The sequence below is a fragment of the Morone saxatilis genome, unplaced genomic scaffold (assembly GCF_004916995.1).
Source record: "Morone saxatilis isolate NCDOM2014 unplaced genomic scaffold, NCSU_SB_2.0 Contig15, whole genome shotgun sequence".
Classification (NCBI taxonomy): domain Eukaryota; kingdom Metazoa; phylum Chordata; class Actinopteri; family Moronidae; genus Morone; species Morone saxatilis.
Window position 1 is genome coordinate 1,654,434 of NW_023339707.1, and position 12,058 is coordinate 1,666,491.

A 12,058-nucleotide genomic window follows, 5' to 3' on the forward strand; every position below is an offset into this window, starting at 1 on the left:
TCACCAGAGGTGCAAGGAGGCACATGAGGAGAAAGAAAACCTAATAGTTAATACTATTTACCTTTTTGAAATGAGAGAGGGTTTCATTTGCTTGGGATGATCATGTTTTATTTCAGAAAAGTTCGATTATTTCATTTTTCAATAGTATTGGCCGATGTTGATACATTCTTTTTGGAATATTTTTAGGGACGCAAGAAGACTGAATTTGACTTGTAAGGCAGGAGCGTCTAATACTAAATTTATTTTAGGATTGATTACTTGAGGCTTATAGGGTCAAGGACGACTCACGTTGACTCAAACTTTAATAAATTTATATTTGCGTTTAATGTGTACATGGCAGACGGGACCTGTTTTAAATTAAGCAAGATTTCTAAAGATATTGGCGTGGTTTTGAAAGTAAACTGAAGGGTTTGCATCTATACTGCCATACCATTTCCAATTTACAGTATTTCAGATACCCAGTATTCGAAAACCGCCAGGCGGGGGGAGCCCACCATGCACCCTGGAATAATCCTCCAAATTGGTCTTCTCTTTCATTCAGTGAAAATGAAAATTGTGATGTAAAAATAATCACTCCTACTAATCACGAATCATATTGCAATCATAATATGTGCAGCCGTTTATTGTTTTATTTGTAAAAGGAATAAAAGAAGGTGTTCAGAGATCCATCTGAATTGCTCTGCTAGCCTCTGAGCGGGCGGGCGTGTTTGTGTGATGGACAGCAGAGACACAGAGACACAATGTAAACACATGCACAGGAGATTGTAGTGTACAAGCAAAGGACAGACAGCATATTGTTAGCAGTGGTGCTGAAGAACGGACCACACCATTCAGCATCAAGAAACCAAAAGATGTGAAATAGAAAACGTCTCCTGTTAGGGGACATGTTCATTCTGAGCAGATATGCAGTTTAATATCAGGACGTGTCATCGCAGTCAAACATTTTGTTTTTGTTTGATTTTAATGCTGCTACTTCAAACATTTGTTATATGTGACACAGTTGTAAATGTGACCCATTCAACTAAATACTTCATTTAACCTTTTTTGTTCCGTTGACAGTTTTCACATTAGGTGTGGTGTTTTGCGGTTGACCCGTGCCCCCCTTTACGTACCGGTCCCTGAACTAGCCAGGTAAATGCCCCTGGGTCCAGGAAAAAACTCTAATAACACTACCTGCAAAATTGTACTCTCCGCATCCGTGTGGCCCCATGACCTAAATTTCATACCTTCCCTGTGTCTTTGCAGTCCTGTGCTTGTACAGCAGGGGCGTTTCCAGAGAGGGGGGACACATTATCCTTCCCTCTTTCACTCGCACTGACGCTGTAGTGGGCTCAGCTTTAAAGCTAGGGTGAAGATGCTGGTATATGAAACTAGATGACCTGACGCATCCATTGGTACCAAATACTAAATAACGCTCCAAAGGTAGGCTAAATTTTAGCCATGGACAAACAGGCATGGAATTTTTTCAAAGAGGTCCCATGAACTCTGAAGTCAGGATATCTAAAATGGGTTCTACGAGTCAGTGTCCCACTTATTAATAAGTGGGACACCTAATTTTGGACTGAGCAAAATGCATCCGTAGCATTGACTATTGAAGAAAGCAAAATCTGGCACCAAATGAGACTATCAATTATTTTTCCTGTTCTCTGATTGGTTGTTTTCTTTTAGGCCCGGTGGATTCTTGTAAATCCCATTAGCAGCACTAAGAGGAGCCAGAGGAACCTGATTATTTCACTGATTATCTGTCCCATGTTCTACTCTCAGGATATAGTGAAAGTTTCAGTGAATGACGAAAAGTTATTTCATAAAAGTCACTGCAGCTTTAAAATGTCTTAAATATGATTTTGACAGGTCTTCAAAATTGCTATATTAAATGTTACAAAGTTAACATTACTTGCATTTTTCAGTCTACAACTACAACAACGAAACTGTCATGGAACCAATGCTGATTTTCCTTCTTCTTTTTTTGTTAGTAGTAAGGTGTAGGACGTGAATAGGTTTTCTAGAATTCCAATTCATACTGGGTCTTTTAAAGTGCTTAGCTTTAACCTTTTTGAAATGCTCAGCAGAAACCCTGCTAAAGCATTTGGCCAGAAAAATTTAAAATTTTTCAACTTCAGATTAATTAGCCAGTCCTAATCAGGAGTTGTGTTTGTGTCACTTGAATGTTCTGATGAGTTTAACCTGCAGTTGCTCAGTGTAAAGCCAGCCCAACACATGGTGGTCAGCTCTCTCACAGCAGTGATTCGGAGGCTCAGCTTGCCACGCTGTCAGCTCATCTCCACACCGCTACGATCCATCGAAGGGATACCACATCCTAATTTCCATTTCCCCAGCCGCTGGTGCAGTGTGTACACAAACAATAAGAAGCCATGTTTATTTGTATACAGTGACCTTTTAGGCCGTTTCTAGTTCATGCAACTTTAACTTCATACACTGCCACCTTTATACACAAAGAGCAACATATTTTTAACTAAATTTTAGAGCCTTGCTATTCAAAGGCTGGGATAAAATCAAACACATGCACAACACATCGGAATATCAACTACGAGCACAGATTAAAGTCACAGACAGAAAGAACTCCTCGCCTCCAAAATGAGCTCTGTGTTGATCTCTGTCTCCACTGGCTGAGATTTATTTGATGAAATCTGACCCGTGCTAATTTGATAAGCACATAATAGGATTAATTAGCTGATCCTGAGTCAAAGGGTCTCAATTAGCTGAAGGGCCTTTAGAAGCAGGGAGAAAACAGATAAAGAGAGGAGAGATAATGAAGCAGTTCCACGGTCACTGATTAGCCCGCCACAATGAACACACACACACACACAACGAAATCGAAGAAATCACATCCGGGGAAGCTTCATCCTCCCCGACTCCATCTCATTTGCTGCATTTTATGTTTTGTTGATCTATTTGCACTCCAGGTGATACATTAGTGGCATTTTTATTTTCTTGAGGGACCAATGGATGAACTGGGAGTCCTTGAACCACATTGCAGAACAGTGAAGGCCATTGAGACATCCAAAAGAAAAAGAATCTCCATCTAAAAAGTAATGAACTTACTCCACACATTTTTTTCTAACATAATGCTGGTTGGATATGCTTAATTTTGCCTCATCGCATTTGTGTAAATATGTGTAATTATTAAAAATGATACTGGTTTTCCGTGATCTGAGTCCATCCTTTTTGCAGACTACAGCAGAAAAATCTTTGCAGATGCAATTTTTGTGTGTGTGTGTGTGTGTGTGTGTGTGTGGCCTGGCCTTACACACCAGCACTTCCTCTGATCACCATTTACTGCCCCCATACTGGGAGACTGGAAAAGGCAATTAACAATCAAAAGATTTCGTCAGCTCAGTCTCGCTCCACAGTGCATGTATTAAAGCCAGTGTGCACATTCATTTACCATCCCTCGTGCAAAATAATGCACCTCGCCAAGCACTTGAAGGAAGTCCATAAAACAAAGGCGTGTTTTGTGCTGGAACTATACTATTATACTATACTATACTATACTACACTGACAGTGTATCCATCCACCCATTTCGGTGCAGTGCCTCCGGCTATAGCACAGGTTGCCAGATGTGAACGGAGGTCTCATGTATAAAATTGTTCTTAGATTTATGCTCTTAAGATCATTCCTGATGGTGGGCTTACATCTGATTCATAAAAGATACTGAGCATAGAAAATTTGTATCCTGCGCAGCTGTGGTCTATAAATATTAAATGAACTTGCACCTGACGCCACCTGCCTCAGTGAGGGTTTAGTTAAAGACACATGTGCAATAGATGATTAACAGTGTAATGAGTCTGTGATTAACTCACCGTATATCTGATGAACGACCAACACTTTTTTCTCTCTCCCTTTGCAGACACTTTATGCTAATCCCATGCAGTTTTTTGCATGTGGTATGAATGTGTTATTATGGCCGAGTGTATTCAAGTATATATCAGTGCCCTTCTTGTGCCTCCCCAGTCAACAAAGTCTGGAAACGCCCTGGTGCAGTTCGGAACCGCTTCTCACACTCCTGTAGAATCAGTACTGCCACTTAAATTGGACATTAGGATAATTGAGCAGCTGCTGTAGACCTGGTGTTGACTCCAGGTTTATTCCTCTGTTTTCAATGATGCAGGGTTCATGATGAAGTGTTTTAGGTTCATTACAGGTAGGTGGTCAGAGTGTTTGGTTGTCACGTTAGCTTGCTATCACAGCCTGCTTGGCAGTTGCTCTTGCTCTACAGTTTACCACTAATTATAAACATTCATTTAGCCACAGCCCAATAAAGTTCAAGTCAAGCAGAAATTGTTTTATTTAAAAGAAAAGATTCTTTTAAAAAGTGTCCATTGCACGGACAATTAACATTGCTTTTCCATGACTGGAAAACTAGTCTCTATATTTTCACACCTTCCAAATTTTTCAGGAACCCTGCAAGAGGATCCTGTAGTCTCTAAAAGGGCTGGAGAAAACAAATACCTGCAAAATCACTGTTTGAATTAATTCCACTGTTACATGTGGAACTCCAATGACTCAGAATGTAGTAAAAAGGTAACACAATGTGATCATATCATCATTAACAATTCCACTGATGTTGGTAACATCCAGGCCGGGTGCAATTTGTGTTCAAATGAGTCAGTTGATATTTGTGTACAGTTGTCTGAGAGTTTGTGAGGAGGATGTGGCCTGGTTCCATTTTGGTCTCTCAGAGGACAAGGCAGGTTGGATTGTCATTTTAGTTTGGGGATCCTCTTGACCAGCTGGAATCAAACACATCAGAGGCCAAGAGGCTCAAGCACAGTGTCTAAATTGAAATATGACAGTAGGGTTCCTCTGAGGGGAGCCATCAGAGTTGTTCTTCCATGACATCCACGTTGGACATCCTGGTTTGCTCAGTGTCTGGAGTCCCCCTCTCTGTACGAGCTGCTCTCTGGGTGTGTCCCTCTCTGTACGAAATGAACCTGGAGTGTGTGGCATCTGGGCTCCTCCCAGCTCCTGGACAGCCGCCAGCATCCTGTCGGCTCACCAGGTCACATCCACATTGACCTCCGACAGACACTGGGCCAGGTGGCCGTCACAGTCCATCTGGGTGAACCTGCAGAGACATGAACAAGCAGATCCACTGTTGGGACTGACAGTGAACACACTTTTACAGAATGATACATACAGTCCGTGTTTATCAAAACTCATACTTGAAATTCCAATTTATTAGGCATTTATTAGGAAGATGACAATATTTACATATTGTCATCAACTACAACTACATTTCGGTCATTGTTGAGGGTTTAAACCTTTGTCTGATTCTGTCTCTGCCTTAAAGAACTTTACATCAGAGTAAAAGAAAACTGCATATTTTGCAATACTCACTTAATTCTTAAAACAATATCAATTATTTTTAATTAATGGTATACATGCAAAGATTTGTGGCACTGGTTGTTTTGTGTTGCATTCTGCTTACAATATCACAATATATCTATATATATATATATATTATAATAATATATATCTCCTATATATGAATAATATATATATATATAGGTATATATATATATCATATATATATATTATATATATATATATATATATATATATATATAGATATATATATATATATATAATTATATATATATAATAGATATTATATTATATATAGTATAAAATACCACAGGAATCCCAAGTATTTTTTTTTTTTAGTATTTTTTTTTTTTTAAAGAAAAAAATGAAAGACAAATGTCTCATTTCAGGATTACATGTCATTGTGTTCACTGCATTTCCAACAGACAGACAAAAAGAGTTTCTGCTGTTATTACCGTAGACCTCGCCCAATTGGAGTTAAGTTGTGGCTGGAAAGTGTTTCATATCCGTGTCTTGCTAATCTTGCTCCTGCTAGCTGTATTAGCATCCACAGACAGTGTTAAGATTTATCGTATTTAATTAACATTAAAACTGATTTCTGACTTGCACCAGTAAATCTCTCCACCTCTAGTAACTAATATTTACAATACTTCATAATAGAAAAGCTGCAGTTATTTGAATAGGACACTTGAGTGGGTACATATAAAAGAGAGGTCAGCCGTCCTCTGTGTTCATTCACACAGAGGTAAACATTGTTTCTGTAGGAGACCTGCAGAGCAACACAGCCCAGCTCTTAAACCTGGTTCAAGAGCAACCGGGTCAGACGAGGACCGGACCGACAGAAGCACAAAGAGAGGACTGTTCACTCATAGTCAGAGCTGCAGGCTGCGGTTAAAGACAGCAGCGCTGCAACAAATCACAGCTAAAGAAAAGAAACCATCCAGGAAGAGAGGGTAAAGAGAGGGTAAAGAGATTCTGATCGGCTTTGTTTTAGCCCATACCATCCATCAAAATATGCTCGGATTGGCCCTAATACTCAATTTCAATTAGGGATGTGCGTGATTAGTCAACTTGACAGTTTCACATAACTAATCTCACTATTCAACACCAGAAATACTAGTTGGTTAAGCTAATTATCTTTTTTTTTCAAAACTGGATAAAGTGGTTTTGTAGTGTACATGTCACATCGTCCCATCCAAACACATTCATACAATGATGACCATAACAAACACAAACTTTGGCATCAGGAGCAATTTGGGGTTCAGTATCTTGCTCAAGGACACTTGAACATGCTGCGGGAGAATCAACCTTCTGATTAGTGGACAACCCGCTCGGCCTCCTGAGCCACAGTAAGCCATGTGACCATTGGAGGCAGCCAAAGGATCTGGATTAGCAGTAGCATTAGCAGTAGGTAGGAAGTAGTGAGGAATGTCACTGTGTGAGACCGTGTTTTCTTTATGGTCAGAAGGACCAGGTCTCTATAGCTAAGTTCTCTATCATCCTCACTGTATCTGCATAGACCTGGAGAGATGTTTGTCTTTGGTCAACTATAACACCACACGTCTTTCTATTCTTAGTTGCCCCACAGTGAGTGCAGTGGGAGCACAATATGAATGGAAGTAGATGGAAGTGAAAGGGAGCTGAACAATGAGCCTGAGTTCAAAGAAATGTGTTTCATCTCTTACCCAACAGGGAACTCCTGCAGGCACATCGGGCAGCTCTTCAGCCCTCCTCCTCCTCCTCCTCCTCCTCCTCCTGCTTCTCTATCCACCTCCTCTTTTTTTTTATACTTCTTCTGCAGAGGAACTCGCCTGTCAGACACCGTCACCTGGTCTGTGAGAAGCTGTCTGTTGACTGGTCCAGTCTCTTTGTCTTGCTGTCCACCCCTAACACTTGAGGGTCCCACTGGTGATGCCTCCCCCTCCCAGCTGTGGAAGGGTGATTTTTCTGTGAGGGCTTGAAGGGATGTTGTCTTGCCATTATGACTGTGCTTGCTGTGAAAGGACGGCCGTCTGTCAGGTGGGTCTGGTACAGGTTTGGTCTTTACTGAAAGGTCCTGCTGGGAGAAGCTGAGCCTGAGAGGATCTGGACTCGACGAAGTCCTCCGAGGAGGTGGAGAGGGTATGGGGAAAGGAAGAACCTCTTCACTGAGGTCACACCACCGCAGGTCATCTAACCTTAGTGCTGTGGGTCTCTAAAGTGACATATAAAAGAGAAACAGATGAGGGAGAGCCCTTATACAACTTAAGACAGATGATTAAGTTTATAGCTTAAAAAAGGACAAGGACTCATCCTGGTTTGTGTGGAAAAAAAGGAACCTGTTACAGCACACAAAGAAAGTGATGTATCATCAGTCTATCCTATTTTAAAGTACTGTACCAGAGGTTTTATGAAAATGAACAAATGATGCATACTTACAGCTTACATCATACAGATCCATCACAGTGAACATTGTATCACCTTTTGTGTCGTAGCTGTTATTTTGGTGCATGGTAAAGCAGTTATTAGTGAGGACTATTTGCACTGGTGGTGCATACACTACATTCATGAGCTTTGTAGTCACAAAATCAAATCCAGAACAATAACCAGACATTAATGTTGTGGAAACCATAATGTGTGTTTTGTAGGGGGGGTTTCCTTAAGTTTGCACCACCACGCACCAATAAGGTAACATTGACAAAAATACAGTTAATGAGCTAAAACACGCTAAATGTATCCAGTTCGGTCTCCTCAGACTTTATATTCCGGTCACGTTTAGACAACTTTAGATGGAGTGTGGTCAACATTTCCACTAATTCCATCAGTATGACAGTCATGTCCTACTCACCATCAGTAATTACTTTCAATCTGTTTCACTTTGCCATTTTGTGTCCTTGCTGTAAAGCTAAGTGAATGAAACGCAACACTTACAGCAGATTTTTCATATGAAAATGTTCAAAGACTACAGCAAATGGGATGGTTTATGCCTATTTATCCACTGGAGGACTTTTAATGTGAAACATGTGTGCAGGAAGGGTTGAGTTATCAATAGCAATTATCCATGGAAGCCAGTGGAAATAACTGGTTAATGAATACTGTTTTTGTTAGAGAAGAGAAATTACTAGAAAAAAGCTGTAGTCCTGATCTACACCTCAACATTTTTAAGCATCTGAACTTTGAACATTTAGAACTTTTGCTTGTTGATGTGAGTCTTGCTGTGAGGTCAACGTCATTCACTACAGGAACTGTGCAATGGAGGAACACTCTGCGGTAACATACCACTGTGGATGGGTGTGGAAGATCAGGAACCATGTCCCAGTGCTGGTTCTCCAGAGCAGCCTTCAGTGTCAATGCCCACAGACTCTCCACAGCAGGCAGCTGCTGTCTGTTCCACCACACTGCTGCAGCAACCACTGACCTGAAAGCAGATATTACACACTGTCTGTTCCACACAACTACCACTGTCTTCTCTATTGAAACTCCTGCCTTATCTTTGCAAACCCCTCATCCAGCGTGTTTCTGAATGCATTATAGCAGCTTTTTGCAGTCTCTTAAGTTTCCAGATGTATGAAAACTGGATTTAATCTTCGACTACCCGATAGAGGACAAAGGGTATGATGACGTTTTCATTTTGGCTTTTTTCTCTTTTTTTTAATTATGTTGTATGCATTTTTAATCTGTCAATCAAATTATTTATGAAACTGCTCTTTGATCTGGTGCACAGTGTCTGCTTGTGTAAATAACAAAGTCAGAGAGAGAACTGTAGATCCTACCCTGCATATATTAAAATAGTAAAGGCTAAATTAAGATATGCTTGCATTTTAAGAAAGAAGGTGATTTCTTTGAAATAGCTGTATGAAATTGTGTGATATACAGGTGCATAATGGCTCTCAGACCACTTATATGAGTATTTCCTTCCACCATGCAGTCTGTCAAATTTGGTGTCTTTCCTGTGTTTTCATTTCATCTACCAGTGTGCTCCCACGTGCACCTGTGCAATGTAATACAACAGCTCAATCTTACCTTATTAAGCTTAGGCTGTTCCATTTCCGACGGCACTGTGTCAGTTAGGAGCTGAATTCTATTACTGAGGCTTTTATTTTCTCCACTTTGTTTCCTTGATTTTGAAAAAAAAATCAAACTTCTTGGTGTCCATTTTGAATAATAATGTGCTTAATATCAATATTACAAAACAACTCCAAGCTCACTCTCTTTAGCTCATTTGTTTGCAAGATTGCTTGTGTACAATAAACAACAGGTAAATGAAGTGGACTGTTCACACAGCCATAATGTTGATCACTGTCACTGGTTATCAACCTCTCACAGTCCTGAACAACACTATTTTACAAATACTATTTCCAGTAAATCATAGTTAAACCTTTCATCTTTATTTATTCTTTTTCTTTCCTTTTTTGTTTGGGGGGGGGGGGTACAAATCAGCTGTAGCCTGTACACAATTTCACAGAACACCAAACCCCTTTATAGAGACTATTTCATGTTCTATCTATTCCGTGGCTGTTAGGGGAACGGGAACACTTGTGTTAATATTCAAGAGATTAAGATGTGTCATTCGGCAAATCAATACTTAGACCAAAGTGCAACGTTGTAAACTAACAGTGTGAAGCAGTTGTGAAAGGTTTCGCTTCCTATCTAAAGATGTCACTTGTCGGTAAAGTACCTGTCCATCATGTAACGTTACTTCAGCTGGTGCAAAAGAAAACATTAAACTCTTGAGGTTTTAATGGAGGTTCGAGCTTTCCTTTGTCGGCTCATTTTCCCACCAGGGAAATGCTTTACTAAACGAACTGTATGGAAACCAAAAATCGAACTTAATAATCCAGCTTTGAACAGGACGTTAAGATCCTCTTCAGTCAAACATTGGCGGTAAAGCGAACACCCACCTCCCAGCTGCCCCGGAGAACATGGTGGTACAACTGTTGTTCAGCGGTCCCCTGGAGGAGAGTTCCGGCTGGAGATCTTCTACAGAGGATTTCTTTCGTTTCAGTTTACACTTTGAATGATTTTCAGCCATTTCAGTAAATTACTTTTCACAACAGCTTCGAAAATTCGCGCTAGTGCGAGTACCAGGGACTTCCTCCTTCCTGAAACCGTACGTCACTTGATTCTATCAGAAAGTTTTCTTCTCCCGCGCATGCGCGTAGGCACACACAAAGAAGTAAAGGTAAAAAGTCATTAAATCTATGAAAATATAATGTGAACATGTAAATATAGTTTGCTTATGTTTAATATGCAAACACTGGTTAACGTGGTGTGACGTGACAGGTGATTATTAAAGCTGCAGTAGGTCATTCTTAAAACTGTACTGTACGTTTCCTAAAACTACTAAAATATTGCTTTACCTGACTTATTATCAGAGTTAATGCTAATAAGTAACTCTTCTAACTAATCTAGCTCATCTTACATGGGAGTAACTAAGAGGTTTAGGTTACAACCTAAATTCATACATTGTAAATTACATGTGAGCAAGAAATTTATATGCAATACATGAATTCATAATAATTTTAAAAAGTGTCTAACATCAACATTTACTTTTACAACATTTCAGGCTAATCGGATGACAAATCTTTATTTGTTTGACAATACATTTTATGATGTATGCTATAAGTAAAACTAAATGTTGCAGTGCTGGTAAGCCCGGGTGCTACCCAAACCCAGATCTGAAACTGCTCTCCAAAGAAAAACTCTGGAACCCCCTGCCAGAGCTCGCTGATGTGCACAAACCTGTTTGAGAAGAGTTACATCACATGCAGTTAGGCATGCATTATTACTATCTGTTGCATATTCAATTTTTAACTTTCAAAATGATGCATTCAGTCTTGTTTGGGTACATTAACATTTGCACAATAATGCCACTGCTGTAAATACTCTTTAAAAATGTAGTAAAGACAAAAACAACATGGAAGATTCACTTAGAAGTCACCATAATAATCCAGTGGACGTGTAATTTATTTTGATTATCCAGGAAAAACCTATCCCCTGTGCTTAATTATGAATAATTATGTGCAGTGCACATGGCTACCTGCTGCTGTGTGACAGCCATTTAATACACTTAAAAGAACTTTAGGAGTGTCAAGGTTCATACTTGACCTTGGTAGTTTGAATTTAAAAAAGACACATTTACCTTTTGTTCTTAACTGACAAGCATCAGATGCATCAATGCAAATGAGCTATCTCCATGAAAACTGAGCAAAATAATAAATCAAGAGATAGAGGTGATTAAAAGCTCCATAAAAAGCTAATAATAATAATAAAAGCTTGTTCTGAATGGGATTTTAAAAGGCAATGACGCAGTTGCAGTTGCAGTTGCAAATGGATTGACTATGCTGCTAAACAGAATCTGACCTACAAATAAGTCATTTTAAAATTATAGTAGGGAATTGAAAATTATTGTCCTGCAGCTTTCTTTAAAAATGTTGCTGAAAATAATCAGTGTTATCAGGAATGTGAAAAAACCTGAATCCAGTGTTAAGGGAGGAAAATAGTATTTTCTGTGCCATCTTATTACTCCTCCTTACTATTTTATCTTTCAGAGGCTGTGGTAGATAGAAGATACTGGTATCATATGAAACTAGAGGACCTAACGCATCCTTCAGCACCAACCATGTCATGGTAGCATGTTGGGAAGGGAGCTAAATATTGCTCCAAAGTTAAGCTAAATGTTGGTGATGGAAAAAATGGCAAAGACATTTTCAAAGGGATCCCTTGACCTCT

At 39.6% G+C, this 12,058-nt stretch overlaps 1 protein-coding gene across 1 annotated transcript; it reads right to left on the reverse strand.

Annotated features, from left to right (window-relative positions):
• Positions 1-4,299: 4,299 nt before the first annotated feature.
• On the reverse strand, positions 4,300-10,442 carry si:ch73-70k4.1. Its single transcript, XM_035657021.1, has 4 exons — positions 10,228-10,442; positions 8,606-8,744; positions 7,033-7,541; positions 4,300-5,087 (listed from the first exon to the last, which is right to left on the reverse strand). The coding sequence occupies exons 1-4, from the start codon at positions 10,356-10,358 to the stop codon at positions 5,015-5,017; spliced, it is 852 nt and encodes a 283-aa protein (XP_035512914.1). The 5' UTR covers positions 10,359-10,442; the 3' UTR covers positions 4,300-5,014.
• Positions 10,443-12,058: the final 1,616 nt, after the last annotated feature.